The sequence below is a fragment of the Schistocerca americana genome, chromosome 3 (assembly GCF_021461395.2).
Source record: "Schistocerca americana isolate TAMUIC-IGC-003095 chromosome 3, iqSchAmer2.1, whole genome shotgun sequence".
In the NCBI taxonomy this organism is placed as follows: domain Eukaryota; kingdom Metazoa; phylum Arthropoda; class Insecta; order Orthoptera; family Acrididae; genus Schistocerca; species Schistocerca americana.
In genome coordinates, this window is record NC_060121.1 from 535,502,800 (window position 1) to 535,527,671 (window position 24,872).

Sequence of the window (24,872 nt, forward strand, 5' to 3'; positions counted from 1 at the left end):
AGATAACTGCCAGTCAACCCCACACATTTATTTACTGCAAATCCTCATTGATTTGTTCACAACTTTTGTGTGGTACTACTTTCCTGTAGATTACAGCATCATCGGCAAACAGTCTAATGCCGCTGTCAATACCATCAACCAGATCATTTACGTAAATTGTAAAAAGCAGAGCTGTTACCCTGGGGCACATCTGAAGTTACGATTGTTTCTGTTAAAGTCAACCGTTCAGGACAGCATACTGCTGCCTGTCTGTTAGAAAACTTCCTACCCAACCGCATATGTCATTGGATAGACCGTAAGAACGCACTTTTTGTAGCAAACGGCTGTGTGGAACTGAGTCGAAAGTCGAGAAATATGGCATCAACCTGGGAGCCGGTATCTAGAGCATGTTGTATATCATGCACAAAGAGGGCTAGCTGTGTCTTGCATGGCCGCTGTTTCCTAAAGCCATGCTAGTTCCTGCAAATCAGCTTCTCAGTCTAGAAAGGGGTCATTATGTCTGAACGCGAAATATGTTCCATGATTCTACAACAAATTGATGTCAGTGAAATTGGCTTGTAATTGTGTGCATCCTATTTTCTACCCTTTTTATAGATTGCTATGACCTGGGCCTTCTTCCAGTCCCGTGGAACTTTCCGCTGTTCCAATGATCTCTACATCTACATCTACATTTATACTCCGCAAGCCACCCACTTTACATGCCACTGTCATTACCTCCCTTTTCTGTTCCAGTCGCGTATGGCTCGCGTGAAGAACGACTGTCTGAAAGCCTCCGTGCGCGCCCGAATCTCTCTAATTTTACATTCGTGATCTCCTCGGGAGGTATAAGTAGGGGGAAGCAATATATTCGATACCTCATCCAGAAACGCACCCTCTCGAAACCTGGCGAGCAAGCAACACCGCGATGCAGAGCGCCTCTTGCAGAGTCTGCACTTGAGTGTGCTAAACATCTCCGTAACGCTATCACGGTTACCAAATAACACTGTGACGAAACGCGCCGCTCTTCTTTGGATCTTCTCTATCTCCTCCGTCAACCCGATCTGGTACAGATCCCACACTGATGAGCAATACTCAAGTATGGGTCGAACGAGTGTCTTGTAAGCCATCTCCTTTGTCGATGGACTACATTTTCTAAGGACTCTCCCAATGAGTCTCAACCTGGTACTCGCCTTACCAACAATTAATTGTATGTGATCATTCCACTTCAAGTCGTTCCGCACACATACTCCCAGATATTTTACAGAAGTAACTGCTACCAGTGCTTGTTCCGCTATCATATAATCATACAATAAAGGATCCTTCTTTCTATGTATTCGCAATACATTACATTAGATTAAATCTCATAGATGATGGATAAGAATGGCGCTATATTTGTAGCATAGTCAACATAAAATCTTACGGGGATACCATCTGGGCCAGATGCCTTTCTGGCATCTAAGGATCTTAACTGTTTTACAATCCCAGATACACTAAAGTGTGCGTCATATATCTTGGCGGCCGAGTTTAGGTTCGTTCTGCGCATCTGACGTCACAAAACAGTCGGCCAATGAACAGAGAACGACGTTGCCAGATCTCGACAGCAGTGCAGAGCACGGACGAGTGTCTTCAGTTTTAGAAACATTCAGTCATAAATAAAGTAATAGAACAAAAGCAATGTCTTGATAGCAGACTTTCTTTTACAGAAAGTTTGGAAAAAGAATTCTTTATACCAATTGCTTCATATTCTATTAATTAATTAAACCAAACAAGCAATAAGATTCCTAATTCAGGCGATAGCAAGGAAAGGTGTTTGTTTCAATCTCACGAACTGCTTTTTCGCGATAAAGAACAGCGGTAATTGTTTATTTCCTATTGTACTTCGACAAAGCATGAGTAATTCATAGTCATACCAACAGTGTTTATAAGTAGTTGCGTGAGGTGTTATAAGCCTTATGGAGTTACACTGTTAGATGAGCTGAGGTAGCGGAACGGTTAAGGTGTTGGGCTGCCAAGTGAAAGGTTAAGAGTTCAAGCCTTGTGCGGTGCTCAATATTTTCTTTATTTAAAAACAATATTGGAGTGCCTTACTTCACGAATTGTATTCGTTTGAATGAAATTTCTAGTGCTTTGCCTCTTCATTAACTTTTTCGCTGCTGCAGACACGTGCTCCCCGCATTCCGCGCTGTGCGCGATTTTGTCATCACTGCACTTCTCGCCTGTGCAGACACATGGTGTTCCCACTTCTTTGACACACTTATCATTCGATTTCACAAAAACTATTTGGCCAAAAAATTTGATTTTTACACGTCTTCTTGCCTGATATCTCCCCCCCCCCCCCCCCCCCATAAATGACTTCATTTTGTTTGGATGTGCAGCATTAAATGTAGTAAACCATTGCACTAAATTCTGAAGAGTTTGCAGAGGTAAAAGTCCATAGCGTATACTTTCCGTATGGTCGATTTTAGTTGCCACAATGTTGAGAATGAAATGTGGACAAGATACCTAAATTTCATATAATATTTACTGTATAACAATATCTCATTTAATTTAAGTACCACATAGGTGTCGTATGTAATATTGAGAAATATTCCGTCTTTCGCGACTGTAATAAAAGTTTTATATACACACGGCGCGTTTGGCTTTATTTTAAAGCACTTCCATCGGTGAAAGGTATGGCACATACACAATGGTATTCATGTTCTATTTCTTGTTTTTGTTCCACAGTCGCAGTTTTACCAATGGTATTGAAATATATCCCTCTTCTGCAACTGTAATAAGCGACTTATTTAGACCAGACGCGTTTCTCTCTTTTGAAGCATCATAAGAGGACTGTATTTTGTGTCCTCCATTGCCAAGTCACCTTTTGTAGTTTTGTGCTGCGGTAGCACAATATTCAACGTTTGTGTTGGCTCATCAGTGTTTTAGCAAATAAATGCTGTTTGTGTGTGCCACACACAAAATTATATTTGGCATAGCTCTGAGCACTTCACTGACAGACGGTATATTCAAGTCCTAATGTTTTTGTAAGTCCACAGTTTTGTTTAATGTATTTTGTCTACTTCCTTTTGATTGATTGAAGTGCTTTAAAATAAAGCGAAACGTGCCCAGTGTAAGTAAAACTTTTGTTACAGTCGCGAAAGGTGGAATATTTCTCAATATTACATACGACACTTATGTGGTACTTAAATTAAATGAAATATATAGGTATATTGTCCACATTTCATTCTCAACATTGTGGCAACTAAAATCGACCATACAGAAAGTATACTCTATGGACTTTTACCTCTGCAAACTCTTCAAAATTTCGTGCAAAGGTTTACTATATTTAATGCTGCATAATAACTGCGTTGAACATCGAAACAAAATTAAGTCATTTATGGGGGGAAGGTATCAGTCAAGAAGATAAGTAAAAATCTAATTTTTGAGCCAAATAGTTTTTGTGGACTCGAATGATAAAGAGTGTCAAAGCAGTCGGAACACAATGTGTCTGCACAGGCGAGCAGTGCAGTGACAAAATCGCCCACAGCGCGGAATGCAGGGAGCACGTCTCTGTAGCAGCGAAAGGGTTAATGCGGCCGTGGTGGCTTAATTTCATGAACTGCGCACTCCCCCCTACATGTAAGCTTGCGAACTATGCTATACTATGGCGCTGCTTCTATTGGTGCGTGCGTCGTGTGCAACTGGCAACGCAGCAATCTCCAGCGTCTGGGCGGGCATGCGCAAGCCGCCAAGATAAAAGAATTGAACTATAAACACTGTCAGCCATCCTTTCATTTGTTCGATAACTGAAAGGGGGAATGGTGCTGCAGTCCTCTACCATAGGAGTTTTTGAAAGCTAGGTTTAGAATTTCGGCCTTCCGTTTATCACCATCAGTTACATTACCCAACTGTCAGCAAGAAAAGGTGTTGAAACATTTGTAGCATTCGTAGATTTTACGTATGACCAAAATTTTTTGAGGTTATTTTTAGAATCTGCAGATAAACTATTGCTTTCAAATTCGTAAAAGAATCTCTTTGTCCTTATGACAGCTGCTTTCATTTCGCATAATTTCTGTTTGTCAGCGGGGCAGTGACTACGTTTAAAACGACTGTGCAAAATTCTCTGCTTTCTCAGCAACTTCCTAATATGTTTGTTGTACCAAGTTGGATCCTTTCTCTCCCCTATACTTTTGCTAGGCACATACTTCTTTAGCGCATGGTGAGCAATAACTTTAAATTCCAACCGTAGATGCTCAATATCTTTGTGTCCCGTGGCAAATGCTTGGCACTGACTATAAAGATATTCATTAAATACACTTTTATTTGCTTTTGCAAACAAGAAAACTCTATGCTGTTTCTTTGGTTTTTTGCAACTTCCACTGACGTAGAAGCCACAGCGACATTATGGTTGCTAATGCCTTCTTATAGATTAACTTCCTTAAAAAGATCAGGTCTGTTTGTCGCCAAGATATCTAATATGTTCCTGCGGTACGATGTGCAAGGGCGCTGAGCAGCTCCCACTCTGTAAATGGGGCATTATAGTGTTCACTGTGGCAACTTTTCTTTCCTTTCCAACATCTGTTTCTGCGGTAGAAAACGCAATCCCTCATTCTTTAGGGTGCCCCCAGCGAAAGACAGTTCCTTTGTGGTCGCCGGAATTCACCGAGACTATTAAAGAGTGTCGGCGAGCTCTACAGTGACGTAAGTGGTACCCTTCCATAGAGCACCTATTAGCCTTTAAGTGGCTCATTGCCCACGTTCACCAGCTTATAAAACGACAGAAACAGGAGTGTTGAGAGAGGTATGTGTTAACAGTTGGGTGCCATATGTTACCTTCCCAAGTCCGGACGAAGATCAGATGTCTTTTTGGGTACCAGACCCTAACAGGTGTCCCTGGCATTGACATCAATGGCATGTTATCTTCAGACTCAAATATGATTGCCGAGCACTTTGCTGAGCACTTTGCTGAGCACTTTGCTCGAGCCTCTGCATCGGAGAACTTCCCCCAGCCTTTCGCACCCACAAACGGCGGATGGAAAGGAAAGTCGCAACAGTGAACCCTATAACACCCCATTTACAGAGTGGGAGCTGCTCAGTGCCCTTGCACATTGTCCCGAAACAGCTCCTGAGCCGTATCAGATCCACAGTCAGATGATTAAATATCTCTCATCTGTCTATAAGCGACATCTGCTTGTCATCTTCAACCGGATCTGGTGCAATGGCGGGAAAGTACCATCATTGCAATGCTCAAACAAACCCACTTGATGTGGATAGCTACCAGCCCGTCAGCCTCACCAATTTTCTTGGTAAGCTGCCGGAATGTATGGTGTGTCAACGGTTGGGTTGGGTCCTGGAGTCATGTGGCCCACTGGCTCCATGTCAGGGTGGCTTCCGCCAGGGTCGCTGTAGCACTGATAATCTTGTGTCCCTCGAGTCTGCAATCGGATGAGCCTTTTCCAGACGCCAGTATCTGGTTGCCATCTTTTTTGACTTAATTAAAGCTTACGACATGACCTGGCAACATCACATCCTTGCCACATTGTATGAGTGGGGTATCTGGGGCCGGCTCACTGTTTTTATCCCAAAACTCCCTGTGGCTCCGTACTTTCCGTTTCCCAGTTGGTGCCTGCCATAGTCTCCCCCCCCCCCCCCCCCCCCCCCCTGCTGTATTCTGGAGAATGGCATTCCACAGGGCTCTGTATTGTCTTTCTAATTTTAGTGGCTGTTAAGTTCAGCAGCAGCTTTAGGGCCATCAGTCTTACCTTCTGTGTATGTGGAACCTCTGCATTTCGTACTGCTCGTCCAGTACTGGTGTTCCTGAGCGGAGCCTACAGGGAGCCATTCACAAGTTGCAATCGTGGGCTCTAGCCTATGGCTTCCAGTTTTCAGCTGCAAAGTCGTGTGTCATTCATTTCTGTTGGCATAGCACCGTTCATCCAGAACCAGAACTTTACCTTAATGATGATCGATTCACTGTAGTGGAGACGTATCGATTCTTAGGACTCATTTTTGATGCCCAATTGACTTGGCTACCTCACCTTTGCCGGCATAAGCAGATGTGCTGGCAGCACCTCAATGCCCTCCGCTGCCTGAGCAACACCAACTGGAGTGCAGATAGCTCTACACTGCTGCAGCTCTACAGAGCCCTTGTTCAATCCTGCCTTGAATATGGGAGTCTGGTTTACAGTTCGGCAGCACCCTTAGCATTGCGGTTACTTGACCCAGTGCACCACTGTGTTGTCCGCCTAGCTATCCTATGGTAGCATCCATTCAGGAGTCCATCAATGCCCTGGAACGGTCCCATCGTTCAGTGGTGTTTGTGTGGACTACAGGACTCATCGAAATCCCAGGCAACGAACATGCCGACAGGCTGGCCAAATAGCTTCTGGAGATGGGCATCTCTGAAACTGACCTGCATTCTGTTTTACGCTGCAGGGTTCTTCGGCTTTGGGAAATGGAATGGGATAACAGCACGCACTACAAACTGTGTGTCATTAAGGGGACGATGAATGTGTGCCTCCCCCCATGAACCATGGACCTTGCCGTTGGTGGGGAGGCTTGCGTGCCTCAACAATAGAGATAGCTGTACCGTAGGTGCAACCAAAATGGAGGGGTATTTGTTGAGAGGCCCGACAAACGTGTGGTTCCTGAAGAGGAGCAGCAGCCTTTCCAGTAGTTGCAAGGGCAACAGTCTGGATGATTGACTGATCTGGCCTTGTAACACTAACGAAAATGGCCTTTCTGCTCTGGTACTGCGAACTGCTGAAAGCAAGGGGAAACTACAGCCATAATTTTTCCCGAGGTCATGCAGCTTTACTGTATAATTAAATGGTGATGGCGTCCTCTTGGGTAAAATATTCCAGAGGTAAAATAGTCGCCATTCGTATCTCCGGACAGGGACTACTCAAGAGGACGTCATTATCAGGAGAAAGAAAACTGGCGTTCTACTGATCGAAGCGTGGAATGTCAGATCCCTTAATTGGGCAGGTAGCTTAGAAAATTTAGAAAGGGAAATGGATAGGTTAAAGTTAGATATAGTGGGAATTAGTGAAGTTCGGTGGCAGGAGGAACAAGACTTTTGGTCAGGTGAATACAGGGTTATAAATACAAAATCAAATAGGGGTAATGCAGGAGTAGGTTTAATAATGAATAAAAAAATAGGAATACGGGTAAGCTACTACAAACAGCATAGTGAATGCATTACTGTGGCCAAGATAGACACGAAGCCCACGCCTACTACAGTAGTACAAGTTTATATGCCAACTAGCTCTTCAGATGACGAAGAAATTGATGAAATGTATGATGAGATAAAAGAAATTATTCAGGTAGTGAAGGGAGATGAAAATTTAATAGTCATGGGTGATTGGAATTAGAGAATAGGAAAAGGAAGAGACGGAAACATAGTAGGTGAATATGGATTGGGGGTAAGAAATGAAAGAGGAAGCCGCCTGGTAGAATTTTGCACAGAGCATAACTTAATCATAGCTGACACTTCGTTCAAGAATCATGAAAGAAGGTTGTATACATGGAAGAAGCCTGGAGATACTAAAAGGTATCAGATAGATTATATAATGGTAAGATGGAGATTTAGGAACCAGGTTTTAAATTGTAAGACATTTCCAAGGACAGACGTGGACTCTGACCACAATCTATTGGTTATGAACTGTAGATTAAAACTGAAGAAACTGCAAAAAGGTGGGAATTTAAGGAGATGGGACCTGGATAAACTGAAAGAACCAGAGGTTGTACAGAGTTTCAGGGAGAGCATAAGGGAACAATTGACAGGAATGGGGGAAAGAAATACAATAGAAGAAGAATGGGTAGCTTTGAGGGATGAAATAGTGAAGGCAGCAGAGGATCAAATAGGTAAAAAGACAAAGGCTAGTAGAAACCCTTGGGTAACAGAAGAAATATTGAATTTAATTGATGAAAGGAGAAAATATGAAAATGCAGTAAATTAAGCAGGCAAAAAGGAATACAAACGTCTCAAAAATGATTCAGACAGGAAATGCTAAATGGCTAAGCAGGGATGGTTAGAGGACAAATGTAAGGAGGCTTATCTCACTAGGGGTAAGATAGATACTGCCTACAGGAAAATTAAAGAGACCTTTGGAGAAAGGAGAACCACTTGCATGAATATCAAGAGCTTTGATGGAAATCCAGTTCTAAGCAAAGAAGGGAAAGCAGAAAGGTGGATGGAGTTTATAGAGGGTCTACACAGGGGCGATGTACTCAAGGACAATATTATGGAAATGGAGGAGGATGAAGATGAAGATGAAATGGTAGATATGATACTGCGTGAAGAGTTTGACAGAGCACTGAAGGACCTGAGTCGAAACAAGGCCCTGGGAGTAGACAACATTCCATTAGAACTACTGACAGCCTTGGGAGACCCCAGGGGGTCCACAACTCTTTTGTGGATACGTGCGTAGCGAGCACGAGACCCCGTGCTAATGTGGCCCTCCTTCCGTTTTTGCATCCATCTCCCATCTTCGCCCCCCCCCCCCCCCCCCCTTTCCTCTGCCTCTTTCCTTCCATTTCTCCCCCTCTGGGAGTATGTTTTGTGCCTACGTCCGCAGACGGACACTCGAAAATGTAAAACAGTCTCTCTTCTTTGCTTTCTCTGCTGGCAAGTCTTGTCCTTTCTTTGTCCTTCTCTTTTCATTACCTCTTTTCTTTACCCTCTTCTCCGCTGCGGCGTTTGAGACCTCTCTTCTTTCCTTTCCCTTTCTTTTCTTTTCCCCTTTCTCTTTTTTCCACCCTGTGCATGTCTGAAGGCCGACCCACGCTTTCTCTTGTGCAGCCGGTGACGGGGTAACGCGTAATTCCCCGCCCCGGCTAGACAGGTAGGACACATAAGTACCCCCTGGTAACGGCCAGGCCCAGGGAGGGGGTGATTACCCGAGCTGATACCTTCTGAAAGTGCCGATTGGTCCCTCCATCCGTTTCTTGGAGGTGTTACCTGAGGTGTGAACAATCACCTAAGGCGGGAGTGCCCTCAGAGAGGGCCCCCCACAAGGAAGGAGCACGCCATGGGACACACTCGTAATCATGGGGGATGCTTCTGCAATGGTTTTCTCATAATCTACTATGTCTGCTCACAAGCGTAGGTTCAATGAGTCTCAGCCACAGACAGTTCTTCCATCGTTGCCACAGTTCCTTGTTGTTTCTCGGTCTGACGAAGGTCAAGACTTCTCCACGGTCAACCCTTTCATTATTCAGAAAGGTGTCAACGCAATTGCAGGTCCTGTAAAGTCTTGTTTCCGATTACAAAATGGCACCTTGTTGTTAGAAACAGTCAGTGCCCTCCAGGCACAAAAATTGCTGCGTACTTCACTGCTACACACCTTCCCTGTCTGGGTGGAAGCGCACTGCACTTTAAATTCATCACATGGGGTCGTTTATACACGCTCCCTCGACTGATTGTCCGATAAGGAAATTCAAAACTACCTGTCTGACCAGGGCGTTGCGGCTCTTCATAGAGTTGTGAAAGGGTTGACAAGAACATTGTTCCAACCTGTACTGTCTTCTTGACATATGACAGAGTTCAACTCCCATCGAACATAAAAGCGGGCTATGAGATAATATCCCAAACCCTACGCGTTGCTATCGGTGTCAGCGGTTCAGTCATACCAGACAGTCCTGTTCCAATCTAGCCAAATGTGTTACATGTGGCAAGGATGCCCATGAGGGTGCTTGTCCACCTCCATCCCCTCATTGCATCAACTGTATGGGTGACCACGCTGCTTACTCTAGAGATTGCCCCATTTTTAAAGATGAATGGCTCATTCAGGAAATCAGAGTGAAGGAAAAGGTGTCGACCTTTGCTGCTTGAAAGTTATTCGCCAGTTGAAAGCCCACTGTGCCTCACACAGGTAAATACAGCACTGTCCTTGCCTCTCCTCGGCTAACAAAGGAGGCAGCCACTCAGACTTGTGATCTCACCTTCAGTGCCACGGTCGTCAGATCGGCCAGCGCGAAGATCGCCTGTTCCACCTCCCCACTTTCACCTGCTCACTCTATGGCTCACCCTTCATCCGGTTCTGCTAAATCTCGAGCCCCAAAATCAGACTCCCGGGCTTCCAAAAAAGAGCCTACTCGTGAAATTTTTTATGTACCCCAGTTTCACAACCATCGGTTCCTCCATCTCAACGTTCTGGTTCCAAAAAGGCTAATAAGAAGCCCAGTTCCTCTCCTTCTCCGCCACGGCGTGTCTCGTCTACAGCTCTGCCTGGCGGTAACTGTCCTCGGCCGACTTCTGTGTCGCTGAGGCGCACTGCTGGTGGCCGATCAACCAGCCGATCGCTGGTGGCAGGAGCTGCTCCCGACCACCCTATGGATCAGGATCTTCTGCCTTCGGCTGAATGCTGTTCCACGTTGTTGGTCGCAAGCTCTGAGCAGTCGTTGAGTTGAGGGCAACCTTGGTCCAATTCTTCCATTTTCTGTCCACCCTATTTCCATTATCCATTGTAATATCCGCGGCATTCGAGCCAGTCGAGATGAATTGTCAATCCTCTTACAATCCTACTCGACGGTCATCTTCTGTCTTCAGAAAACAAAGCTGTGTCCCCATGACAGCTTTGTTTTCTCCCATTTTCAGTCTGTCCGATTTGATCTCCCCTCTGTTGAAGGCACTCCAGCACATGGAGGACTCATGATTCTTCTCCATGATACTCTCCATTATCACCCAATCCCCTTAAACACTTCCTTCCAAGCTGTCGCTGTCCGTCTTTCCCTTTCTGGATACACCTTCTCTCTTTGTACTGTCTACATTCCATCGTTCACACCAATGGCACGAGCTGATCTCCTTCATCTTCTTGGTCAGCTTCCGCCCCCCTATTTGCTGGTTGGGGGCTTCAATGCCCACCACCCGCTTTGGGGATCTCTGCATCCTTGTCCGCGCGGCTCACTATTGATAGACATTTTCCACCAAGCGGATCTTGTTTGCCTCAACACTGGGGACCCTACGTTTTTGTCTGCCTCCACGACAAATTCCTCACATTTGGACCTTTCGGTCGGTACTGTTCCGCTAGCTCGGCACTTCTAATGGTTTGCTCTTGCCGATACACACTCGAGTGACCACGTTCCATGTGTCCTTCGATTGCAGCCACAACTGCCATATATGCGCCCAAGACGCTGGAAGCGAGGTGGCGCAGTGGTTAGACACTGGACTCGCATTCGGAAGGACGACGGTTCAATCCCGCGTCCGGCCATCCTGATTTAGGTTTTCCGTGATTTCCCTAAATCACTCCAGGCAAATGCCGGGATGGTTCCTCTGAAAGGGCACGGCCGACTTCCTTCCCCATCCTTCCCTAATCCGATGAGACCGATGACCACGCTGTCTGGTCTCCTTCCCCAAACCAACCAACCAACCAAGACGCTGGAAGTTTGCCTAAGCCGATTGGACACTTTTTTCGTCTCTGGCAACATTCAATGACAGTCACTTTCCTACGTCGACGATGAGGTCACTCATATTACAGAAGTTATTCTTACAGCCGCGGAACAGTCAATACCTCGCACCTCCGAATTGTCCCCCCCCCAGTTCCTTGGTGGAATGAGGCGTGCCGAGACGCAATACGTGAGCAGCTACGTGCTCTTCGCACTTTCAGACACCATCCTACTTTGGCCAACTGTATGCGCTATAAGCAGTTCCATGCGCGATGCCGTCGCGTTATCCGCGATAGCAAGAAAGCAAGTTGGGACTTCTTTACTAGCTCATTTAACATCTTCACTCCCTCCTCGGAAGTTTGGAGTCGGATTTGGCGGTTATCTGGAGCGCCTAGTTTCTCCCCGGTCTCTGGGCTCACTGTCGCGCATGATAAATTAGTGGACCCCCGTCGCCATTTCTAACTCATTGGGTCAACACTTCGCTGAGATTTCGAGCCCTTCAAATTACCTGCCAGCATTTCTCCCGAAGAAACGTGCAGCGGAAGTGCAACCTCTTGCCTTCTCCTCTCAAAATCGTGAAAGCTACAATACAGTTTTCTCCATGCGGGAATTCCAACATGCACTCTCTTCTTCTCGCTCTTCCGCCCCCAGGACCAGATGGTATCCACATATACATGTTGCTGCATTTATCATACCATAGTCTGCGTTACCTCCTTCGCCTTTATAATTGAATGTGGACCGACAGTACTTTCCCCAGATGATGGCGGGAAGCTATCGTCGTTCCTGTTCCAAAACTACAGCGATCTACTACAGCTCTCAACGGACCAGCCTTCTTGAATGACGTCTTCAAGGATGTCTCGATCGCCTCCACTCTCGGAGCATTGAAACCGGTTTTCGCTTTTCTACCAGTAAGACCGTTTGTGTCAATTTTTGGCGTCGTACGGAGTTTCTTCCGCCTTCCTTACATCTAGGCCCTGTCAACCTTCCTTTCATGGATGTCTTATGTTTGACAGAAAACTGTGCTGGTCCTCCCACGTTTCTTATCTTTCGGCTCGCTGTCTGCGATCCCTCAACACACTCAGTGTCCTGAATGGCAGCTCCTGGGGAGCGGACTGAGTGGTCCTTCTCCGCCTCTATCGCACCTTAGTGCGCTCGAAATTGGACTATGGAAGCATAGTTTACTCCTCTGCTCGGCCATCTATTCTTCGGCGTATCGACTCTATCCACCAACATGGATTACGTTTAGTGTCTGGAGCTTTTTACACCACCCCCGTGGAAAGCCTTTATGCTGAGACTGCTGAACCTCTGCTGTCCAATCAGCGAGCTGTCCCGAGTCGTTATGCTAGCCATCTGTCTTCCATGCCTGCAAATCCGGCCCATGATATTTTTTTCGATGCCTCCTTGGATTTAGGGTATGCTGGCCGCCCTTCTTCCCTACTACTACCGGGAGTCCGCTTCCATCAACTGCTCCATCCTTTCCTTCCACTTTCCTAAAACTTTCTTGACAACTTGGCTCCGGCCCCGGACCTGCCTGCTCTGTGACCTTTGTCAGTTTCCCAAGGATGGTACCCCTTCTTAGCCCACAAATGAAGGATGCCACATTTATTTACACTGATGGCTCAAAAACATCGTTTGGTGTAGGGAGTGCCTATATTGTTGGCGATACCCCAAATCGATTTCGGCTTCCCGACCAGTGTTCAGTTTATACTGCGGAGCTTTACGCTGTTCTCCAGGCTGTCCAATACATCCATCGCCATCAGCGGATACAGTATGTTATCTGCTCAGACTCTCTCAGCTCTCTCCTCAGTCTCCAAGCCCTCTACCCTGTCCACCCTGTGGTCCACCGGATTCAGGACTGCCTCCACTTGAGGGGCGTCTCTGTGGCGTCCCTCTGGATCCCAGGACATGTTGGTATCTGTGGAAATGAGGCGGCCGATATAGCGGCCAAGGCTGCAGTCTCTCTTCTTTGGCCAGGTATTCGCATGATTCGCTTCGCCGATCCACGAAATGTTTTATGTCGTGGTGTTGCTCTATTATGGCACGCACATTGGTCGACACTTCCCAATAATAAATTGCAGGACGTGGAAGCTCTTCCCTGTGCTTGGACCTCTTCCTCCTGAACTCATCATTGGGAGGAGGTAATTTTAACTAGACTCCGGATAGGGCACTGTCTTTTTAGCCATAGACATATTTTAAGCGGCTATTCTCCACCACTCTGTCCCCACTGCTCTCAACCGTGGATGGTGAGACACCTTTTACTTGAGTGCCCCTATTTTACTCCATTATGCGCCTGTCTACAGCTGTCACCTGATACATCTTCCGTTTTAGCAGATGAGTTCATTAGTGCCAGTGAGATGACGTCAGTAATTTGAAGCTCTTTTTGGGGACAAACAACCCCCCTTCTATAGTTGTTTTTTTAAGCTTTCCTTCTGCTCTGGGAGAGCCAGTCCTGACAAAACTCTACCATCTGGTGAGCAAGATTTATGAGACAGGCAAAAATCCTCAGACTTCAAGAAGAATATAATAATTCCAATCCCAAAGAAAGCAGGTGTTGACAGATGTGAAAATAACCGAACTATCAGTTTAATAAGTCACAGCTGCAAAATACTAATGCGAATTCTTTACAGACGAATGGAAAGACTGATAGAAGCCGACCTCAGGAAGATCAGTTTGGATTCTGTAGAAATGTTGGAACACGTGAGGCAATACTGACCCTACGACTTATCTTAGAAGAAAGATTAAGGAAAGCCAAACCTACGTTTCTAGCATTTGTAGACTTAGAGAAAGCTTTTGACAATGTTGATTGGAATACTCTTTCAAATTCTGAAGGTGGCAGGGGTAAAATACAGGGAGCGAAAGGCTATTTACCATTTGTACAGAAAGCAGATGGCAGTTATTAGAGTCGAGTGGTATGAAAGGGAAGCAGTGGTTGGGAAGGGAATGAGACAGGGTTGTAGCCTCTCCCCGATGTTATTCAATCTGTATATTGAGCAAGCAATAAAGGAAACAAAAGAAAAGTTCGGAGTAGGTGTTAAAATCCATGGAGAAGAAATAAAAACTTTGAGGTTCGCCGATGACATTGTAATTCTGTCAGAGACAGCAAAGGACTTGGAAGAGCAGTTGAATGGAATGGACAGTGTCTTGAAAGGAGGGTATAAGATGAACATCAACAAAAGCAAAACGAGGATAATGGAATGTAGTCGAATTAAGTCGGGTGATGTTGAGGGAATTAGATTAGGAAATGAGACACTTAAAGTAGTAAAGGAGTTTTGCTATTTGGGGAGCAAAATAACTGATGATGGTCGAAGTAGGGAGGATATAAAATGTAGACTGGCAATGGCAAGGAAAGCGTTTCTGAAGAAGAGAAATTTGTTGACATCGAGTATAGATTTAAATGTCAGGAAGTCGTTTCTGAAAGTATTTGTATGGAGTGTAGCCATGTATGGAAGTGAAACATGGATGATAATAATTTAGACAGGAAGAGAATAGAAGCTTTTGAAATGTGGTGCTATAGAAGAATGCTGAAGATTAGATGGGTGGATCACATAACTGAGTAGGTACTGAATAGAATTGGGGAGAAGAGGAATTTGTGGCACAACCTGACTAAAAGAAGGGGTTGATTGGTAGGACACGTTCTGAGGCATCAAGGGATCACCAATTTAGTACTGAAGGGATGCGTGGAGAGTGGAAATTGTAGAGGGAGACCAAGAGATAAATACACTAAGCAGATTCAGAAGGATGTAGGTTGCATTAGTTACTTGGAGATGAAGAAGCTTGCACAGGACAGAGTAGCGTGGAGAGCTGGATCAAACCAACCACAACTATTTCTAGGTCATTGATAGAAATGTCAACCATTGTTCCTAAAACACTGGAATCCCAAGGCTTTTTTCAGCATATTACCCACGAACAAATGCCAAAAAGACGGTTAATTATGAATGCAACACCACCTTAAGTAAGGTCTCTGAAGAAAATGCATAAAGCTAACCACCCAACTGTAGAAATAGCCCATCCTGTAAGGTAACTAATTACTTAGCCAGGTTTTTAACAAAACTTATATCATTGAGGACAACTATTTAGTGTGTATTAGTATTGCTGTGATTAATGAAATTAGTGAGACACCAGTCACTGACTCTTTCACTTTGGTTTCACTGGCTGTCAAGATTTCATACTCTGATGTTCCACTTAAAGAAATAATTAAGTTAATTGGAAGGGAATTTCCATAAATACAATAAAATTTCAAGGCAGGAGACCATTGGAATTAATAGAATTTCACAGCTGATTACAAGTTTTAACTGTTTCAGTTTTAATCATGAAAAGATCATGAACGTTCTGAAGCCTTAATGTCAAAATAGTATTTCAGACAAATAATCAAGGTAGGTATAATGTGAAGCCTGATATTGGTAAAAAGATAAAATAGTTTGAAATATGAGAGTTTATGAAATATGCTGTGTTTTCTGTGAAACAAAATATGATGGACAGACAGGAGGAACGTTTTCGAACATATACAAGAAATGTTAAGGTGCATTCAGAACTAAGTAACCATGACAGATTAGTTGTTGCAAATCATGTGCATGAAATGGACCATTCCCTTAAGGAAACAGAAAAGGACATAAAAATCCTGCACATACAAAGGAAGGACGAAGAAAACTCGACTTGTTGTAAGAATTAGATATGATCGTTCAAGGAAAGAAAATGACAATATTCTTGAGGCACAAGTGAAAACAAGGAACCATATTTCTTAATGGCACTTTAGAATTTTTTAAAGCAGATGCATGAATTTAGAATTTTTTAAAGCAGATGCATGAATTTGCAATACTTCTATGATAAAATCGCTACAGGCCAATGATCATAGATGACAGCATCTTTAATTGAAAAAAAAGTTGTTGAACAAAATAATAGCATTATGGTTGACCAGATGGCTGCATTTACTCTGTAATTATGTGGATTTGTCAGTCCACAACTTGCACACACCTGGAGAAGTGTGGACTTTACACTTTTGGAGCCCACAGCAGATCAGAAGGATGCAGCCTGGTATGAAATGATGTGTGAAATGTGACAACTACTGACTGAAGTTGACAGTTTGAGTACTACAGTCAACTGTGTTTTTATTTATTTTATGAAACTGCAAATATGTCAGTATATTTCTTAGTGAAGAGAACGTAGTCTCTAGAAACACATTGAGTTGTGTGTTGAACAAAAGAAAAGTTGACTGCTGCTAGGGTTACTGTTAAAATATAACACCCTCTACCTCGCACCATTAAAATGGTTAATATTAATAACTTTTTGTGCAAAGGAGATGCTGAGTCGCAGATAGGCACAACAAAAAGACTGTCACAAATGTAGCTTTCAGCCAGTAAGGCCTTCGTCAAAATTAGACGACAAACACACACGTACACACTGGTGCAATTTTGACGAAGGCCTTACTGGCTGAAAGCTGTATTTGTGACAGTCTTTTTGTTGTACCTATCTGTGGCTCAGCATCTGTGCTGTATGGTGAGTAGCAATTTTCCTTTTCACAATATTGTTACATTCCAAGCTGGATTTTCCATTGTATGATTTAATTTTTTGTACAGTTAGTTTAATTGCCAATCCTGCCCATCACAAGGAAGAGGAAGTATCCAGGTTTTCTTGCATACTGAGGCACATTTCAACAAAGATAACACTTTGAAGTATCTTTTTCTTCAATAGACATGTAATAAGTTAATACATTCTTCACATTTACATGAATTTAAAACTAGGCTTGGATCTACTGCCCTGCTTTATAAATGGTAGCATACATGCTGATGCAGCTGGGAGTGAATAGCAGTATGTAAGTGTCTCACAATGTAAGAGAGTGATACACTGAGTCCTAAGTTCACTGACTTTGAAAGGTGCGCGAGTGTTTCATACATTTGTTTTCTAATAGCATTTCAAAATTTTTCATCTTCAGTCCTTTGTGTAAAAATGCCAGAGATCAAAATTATTGTGGATAATGTTTATTTATCCTATAATGTCTCAGATTTTCTTGATATGATTTATTGATGGGTGTTATGGAATCAACACCTCTGCTGAATACGCAAAAGCACACTACTAATTTTTTTTAACCTGATGAGAAGTGCATTATGGTAATTTCTCTGTATTCTTAGAAAATTGGCATTACATGCTTTGATCTTGTTAATTGGCTCACATTCTTTGCTTTTGTTATGTATGCACCTTAAAAGTGAACTTTGGTTGACTCTGACAGCAATCATCAATCATGTAATGCACTAGACAGTCTGGTAAGCAGTGCTGCAGTGTGTTCAGATCTTGTGCCAGATGTTTTATTTGGTGTCCTAAACATTTCATCTTTTTCAAGAAGACCTGGAAAAATGTGGAAGTTATTGTCACATCATCGTATTAAGCACATTATGTATTGCCAAAAATAGATTCGATCTTGATTCCCATTCCTTCTTTCAAAATTTTGGTAGCTACTTTACTGGTATTTGCGTTTGTTAGTGCTGCCTAACAATAACTTTCCACATTTTTGTTGGTTCTTCACTTTGTTTCACATCCCTTTATCAATAACCATTCTTTAGGTCTGATGCCTTATCTTCCCCTACAGCTGGGCATCATCATTCTACTTGATACTGCCTTTCAGATGAAGTGCGATAGTAGCTTAGGCAATGATATTGTCTGTAACAAGATTGAGATTAAAATCTCAGTTGGGGCACATTAGTTTACATTTTGATGTTTTCTCGGAGTTGTTTCAGGTGAATGCTACAGTACTTCTGACAAGTTAGTTGATGTCTCATAACTAGCTCCACTCATGTGTGACCACAGTGCTGAAGCAAAAACAGTTCTGACTAAATTAATGTTGTATTTCTACTTATTTATTGGTTGCCTGGGCACCGAGGCAGAATATCTCTCAATTTTTGTAGCATTGCACTTTTAGTATTCTGTTAAAATATTCCCATATTATGTATGTTGTGCTTCTCACTTCATTTGTCTCTTAAAGGTGTCTTTGGCCATTCAAGAAGCACATGGTGTCTATAATTTCTCTGTTGGTCATCCTGTGCCACTGCAAACTGAAAACCAATACATTAAAACTGCAAGTTTATTGTTACTTTAATTAGTCTTAAGATTTAATGCCCTTGAAATTAAGGAGGGCAAAAGCAAAACATTATACTGAATATTGTGACAACTGTTGTACAGAACTCACATTACTTACAGCTTGTCACATGGAAAGTTTGGAGTGAGGCTTTCTTAGAACAGCAATTCCAAAAAATGTTATAAAACTGAGTATAGTATCATATATTCACTCTCTACACTATGGCTGACATATTGTGGATTTCTTTTACTTGAGCACAGTTTATATTTGCGTAGTGTCAGACATGACCTTTTGTTTTGGCAACATGCTATCTTTGATTCCTCATTTAAGAGGAAACAATTTGCTGCTGAAGTTCATATGACTTCAGCATGCATGTGGAGATACCTACATGGGTGCTAACAGTGTTGAAATGTGGTACATTTCAAACAAGGGAACACAAGCAACCAACATGAGCCTAAAAGCAGTTGCCTTCCATCTCCACATTTTGCACAAGGAAAGATTTGATGTGTGCAGTCAAATTTTTATTTTTTATTTTAAATTTATTGACTGAAGACCACAAAGTTTAGAGAAGAACTATCACCCAAAGCCTTCTTGAGTGATTTCAAAATGGAGGTTTTTTGATAATTGTGACCGACTATGATTGTCGGTCGTATTGTTATGCACCTGAAATAAAATGCCAGAGTAAGTAAAACTCCATTTGGATTTGCTATCAAGAAAGGAAGCAAAGTTGGTGTCATTTGGGAAAGTTATAGGCAGAATCTTTGGGTCCCCAGGGGCTTTGTCTGGTTTATTTTCTTCAGTCTTAATGGAATGTCAATAATGGTGTGATAACATGCAGGCTTACACTGCATATGTCACTGTGGAGGAAATCAGGACATTTGGGTGGGATATTCTCTCCACCCTTGAATTACCATATTTTAGGCTCTGTGAAAGAACGGCTGCAATACCCATGCTAAGAGATTCTGAAGGACCTAGAAAGCATTGTCTCTGTCTTTGGGAGACCAAAGCAGCTTTATTGCAAGGAATTTTACCAACATAGGAGTGGTGGAAAAATTATATAAGTAGTAGGAAAGTTCATAGACTGACTGTGTACATGGTTTGTCTGAGACATAAAACTTAATAAATATTCTCCTCCAAATGGGAAAATGTTGACTCCCGTATAAATATGGAGAAATGACCATTTTAGTAAAATGAGAATTCAGAGCTCGTACTTAAAAGATCAAAATTTTTTTTTCCAACCAGCTATTTGAGAGTGGAACTGTAGAGATAGTCTGACAGTGGTTTGATGAACCTTCTGCCAAGCACTTTAGTGTGAATTGCAGATTTGTCGTGTAGTTGCTTATGACTCAGTAAGACCTTGGTACAAAAAACTGAAACAAAATGCCCGATCATTTGTTGTGAGGCAGGTACTTGTAGCGTCATGCAGTTTGTTCTCTTGCTGTAGTCTACAAACAAGATGCTCTAAATAGGTCTGAAACCTTTTCTCCTAAACATTTGTTGAGCTTCTTTGAAGGCCACAATTCATAATACTTCAGTTAATTTTAAATTATTCATAATTTTCACAGTTAGCCTGCTGAAAGTGAAAAATGATGGCTAAAGCAGCTGTTATATTTGTTCAAAGTAAAGAAAAGGTCCCCTATAGTTAAGACTGCTTAATCCATTGAGAACCTTCACACTAGTGGCTTTCGTACAGAAGTCATGGGAAGAATAACAGCCATGTGTGACATTAGGATTTATCCTAAAATTGTTTATGGATTTTGAATTTTGAAGAAATATTGGCTAAGACTGATGACAAATGGGTAGAACAACTTGAAACTTCAAACTAGAATCTTTTTTACCAGGAATTTCTGTACAGGGTGAACACAGAGGAACATGAAATTTTCAAAAATTCATGCAAACAAAACTGTACAGGAATTTGCTTCAAACCATATCCTCTTCAAAGAATATCTCTGGAAGGTTTTACATATGGCAGGAACATAATATTTTCTCTGTGAATCGCATGGCAAATGCCGATATGATGATCACACTTGTTAGAGACGTCACACAGGACATTGGTGGTGATGGGCTCTGGTGCAGCTGAGATTCATTGCTGTAGCTTTGGCTAGGATTATGGCAGCAGTGGGAGTCTTTCCAACTTGTTTTAGTATTGTTTTGCATTGGAGTTTCTTTTGTAGAGTAAAGAGTTTATCATTGATTCCTATAAGTGGAATGTCTATTAAAGAAAATAAATGATTACATAGGTTAGATTTTTTTGGCTTCTCACTGTGCTTTTATTTATAGAATTGGGCCAAAAGATCTTATTCATTTAGTGTGAATTTGAGTCACAGATAGTGATAGAATTATCTTTGATTTAGCACGCATCTTCATAATAAAGGGCTAAGTTACTAAAATTAAATAAATTATGGTACATAAAATAAGTTCATTTTTATACTAATGTCTTTTTAAACTATTCTTCTATGTATTTGTTCTAAGTGCTCATTTTTCTATTTTTCAGAGGTACCAAAAATTTTTAGATGATGTTACACCTTACACAACAGCGAGGTGGATATTTGCAGTTCTTCTTATACTGGGTTTTTTAACTCGAATATTTGTATTACAGGTATGTTTCATTAGAACATTCCTCAAAGTTTTGTATAGATGGTGAGTGATTTTGTAATACCTCTTGTGGTCTCAGCAGATTTTAAAATGACCTGTTATGATGGCTGCACGTACAATTTCCAGTGTGTGGCAGTTCATTAAATAGAATTAGATTATGCTTCTCCTTAACAGTTTGTACTTGTCATTCAAGTAATTTTACAAAAACTGCCCATTTAAAAGTCTCAGTAATGTAGTGAGCTGTACCAGTTCTCACTGATCATAATTCCTTCAGTAGGTATCTGTCAGCAAATCTACAAAAAGTGTCTCTTAGTTGCTGTGTATTTTATTGTACTGGGGGTAAACGTATTCACTGACCTGTAACAATTTCTTTAATTTTTGGATCTGATAGTTAATTTTTTAAGCCGTTAAAATGCTGGTGTATAAGTCAATGCTATATTTGGGTGTTATTGATCTCTGTAAAATGTTTCATTGGAGGAATTTCAAAGATATGTGACCAACCTTATTTTCACAGTATCAACAGAAGGAACATAAGTTCAAAGTTGTTACAAATCTTTCAGTGATAATTGTGGCAGGTAGCATTGTCATTTCATGATGAGAATGCACATTTGGATAACTGTTTACAGCAATGACACACAGAATTGTGTGGGTATACATTTCATCAGTTTCTGATTTGTGTCGTACAGTTGAAACAATAGATTAACTTAAATGGGATTTGTGTACTTCTGAAAGCTTCAGGCAGGCTTGAGAAGTTGTTATTCAACAACAACAACGTACTTCCACCATATTAATGGCAGTTGAATTCTGTGTCTGTGTATTGAATTAGAGCAACTAGCAGAATCTAATAGAAACTTCCAGATTTGTTGAAATTTACGATGTGCCTGTCAGAACACTCACCGTTATTAAATTGTGTGTGTGTGTGTGTGTGTGTGTGTGTGTGTGTGTGTGTGTGTGTGTGTGTGTACTTCCAGATGCTGAAGGAAATTTTAACCCCCGATTTAGTTGATTACAAAGTGGGAATAAAATTAAGTCAACGGATAATATCTTTCTACTAATCAAAACGTCTTGTGCCCCATGTTCAATCAGATCCACTGCCAAGATTTTCAGTAAGAAAAGCAGCAAATGTGGCTGAAGACTTCAGATACAGTGATTTACTCTTGTTCTGCCAATGGTCTCATCAAGGAAGCATGGAAGCAGCTAGTGATTCTGAGCATGCACTTGCTTTTGGGGTGGGAAATGGCCACTAAAGGTGAAAGAATCGGCAATGATTAATGCCATAAGGATGCAGTGTCCACTGGAAACAACTATATTAAAGACCATAATTTGTACCATGGGAAATGTGTAGAATTGAAAGTGGCTTGTTGATCATGAAATCGGCAAAGAATTCTGGATTAGTCCCTCATTTGGATCTCTGGAAATGGATTGCTGAGGGAACATTGAACGGGTAACTGGGTATATAAAGGGAAACAATTCTAAGAATTATAAGGGATTGGAACACTAGAGTAGGGAAAAGAATGGAGGACAGAGAGATAAGAATATGAGCTAGTTGATAGAAATGAGAAAGGAAAAAGACTCTTGGAATTCTGCAATTACTTTCAGCAAGTAAGAGCATATACACTGTTCAAAAATCACAAAAGATGATGTATTTGGAAAAGGGCTGGGAACACCAGAAGACACCATTAGCTTTACATCAGTGAGGTAAAGACTCCAAAATTGGATTCGGGACTGTAAAAAGGTCACAGTAGTAGAAGATATAGTCCTGAATTGTGAGTCAGTGATTGTGAAGAATAGGTCGGTGTTAAAGGGAATAGTCAGGAAGAGTTGCATGTAAGGAAACAGATTGTTGAAGAATGATGATATGAGTTTGAAGTTCTTTGTGACCGTAGATACTAAATCCTCAGCCAATAGCATCACTCGCTGTGGACATGGAGGGGCAGGTAGTCAGCATACCTCTATCCCAGCTGTTGTGAGCATTTGTGGCTGGAGACTGTAGATATTGCTATAATGAATATCACTGTAAGCACATCAGTTAAATAGCAAGCACAGAAGTTAGATAAATGTAGAGACAAATGAAGATACAAGTAAGATAATTATGAGGAAATCTTGGACGATGCAAGATATTTCAGTTGATAACTAAAAAAAGTAAATATAATATTGAAACTCCTGGCAGATTAAAACTGTGTGCCAGATCGAGACTTGAACTTGGGACCTTTGCCTTCCATGGGCAAGCGCTCTACCAACTGAGCTACCCGAGCATAACTCATGACCTGTCCTGTGAAATTTGGTAGGAGATGAGGTACTGGTGGAAGTAAAGCTGTGATGTGTCGTGAGCCGTGTTTAGGTAGCCCAGTTGTTAGAGCACTTGCCTGCAAAAGTTAAAGGTCCCGAGTGCGAGTCTTGGTCTGGCACATGGTTTAATCTGTCAGGAAGTTTCATACCAGTGTACACTCCACTGCAAAGAGAGAATTTCGCTCTAAATATAATAATGCTGAGGAAATTGGTACTCCAATACAAGATACTTATTAATAAAATGAAAAGGAAATTCAGGGAAACTAAAGGGAAATGGCCACAGGAAAAATGTGAAGACATCGAAAAAGACCATCATGTCAGATTCAGAACAAGTCAAAATAACTTTTGTTGATATTAAAAGCAAGGACATAAAGATTAAGAGTGGTAGGAGAAATCTCAGTGGTCAACACAGAGGAAAGAGTGGATAGTTGGAAAGAGTACATTGAGGGCCTATGTGAGTAGGTGGAACATATGTGCTCATGTGATAGAGGAAAAATTGTGTGTTGATTGGAAGACGTGGGGATCCAGTGTTAGACTCGCTCTGAAAGAGACTTAGAAGACAGGCAAATAAAGCAGAAGGCATAGATAACATTCCTTTCCTTTGTTAATTGTTAAAATTATTGTGAGAAGTGATGACCAAACAGTCATTCAAGTTAGTGTGTATAATTTGAGATTGGAGACATTCTATTGGACCTTTGGAAGAATATCATCTGCACTGTCCTGAAGACATCAAAAGCAAATAAAAGTAAGATCAGTTGAATGACCATATTAATAGCTCATGTATTTAAGTTTCTGGCAAGAATAAAACTCCATTTGTCAGAAAAGTTCCAGGACAGGCTTGTATTTCTGAGTTTGCATTACCAAAAAGGAACAAATGTTTTTATGTTATGTGACATGGGTGCATCCCTGAAGTGACCTTGGCCATTTTTCCACATAAAATCACTAGTTGGCAGGGCTGTGTTTAGCAACATGCTGTTTGGCCGATTGTGATCAAAGAATGGACATCACGTTAAGTCGTGTTTTCGAGTGGCATAAAAGGCTTCGTAAAGGCAGAGATTCAGTACAAGGTGATCCCAGAGTTGGTCGCCCATCTACAGCACATACTAATGCAAATGTGAAGTGTGAAAGGTCGTTGCTGCAGGAAGACAGCCATGTAACTGTGCATGCGGAACCAGAAGAACTTAATTTGAATCGTGATGTTTGTCATAAGATTTTACTCAAAGATTTACGGAAACGCAAACTTAATGCCTGACCTCTCGCCTTATCTTCTCTTCTTTCCATGAGTGTAAGATATCGCAGACATCCAATGAACTATGACAAATGAGCTTACAAGCATTGCTTTTGAAGATTTCCCTGCTTGTATCTAAGCTCTGCACAAATGTTCGCAACTGTGTATAGATAGCCAAGGGGACTACTTTGATAGTGGCTAGGATCATTACTTGGTTAGTGTGAGTTTCTGTTTTTTTAGAAAGCTTGTCCTGGAAATTTTCTGTCAAATGGAGTATGTAGAAGATAGGAAAAGAAAATTCAGAAAGAGTTGCTGTCTGCGGTTCGGCTCAGTGATTAAATACAATAG

The 24,872-nt window shown here is 42.0% G+C and overlaps 1 protein-coding gene across 1 annotated transcript in view; it reads left to right on the forward strand.

Moving 5' to 3' along the window:
• LOC124607303 (protein RER1) overlaps positions 1 to 24,872 on the forward strand; it is a 75,071-nt gene that overhangs the window by 10,323 nt on the left and 39,876 nt on the right. Inside the window, exon 3 of the mRNA XM_047139597.1 lies at positions 20,907 to 21,011. Within this exon, the coding sequence (XP_046995553.1) occupies positions 20,907 to 21,011 (105 nt within the window). The remainder of the gene's footprint in view (positions 1 to 20,906; positions 21,012 to 24,872) is intronic.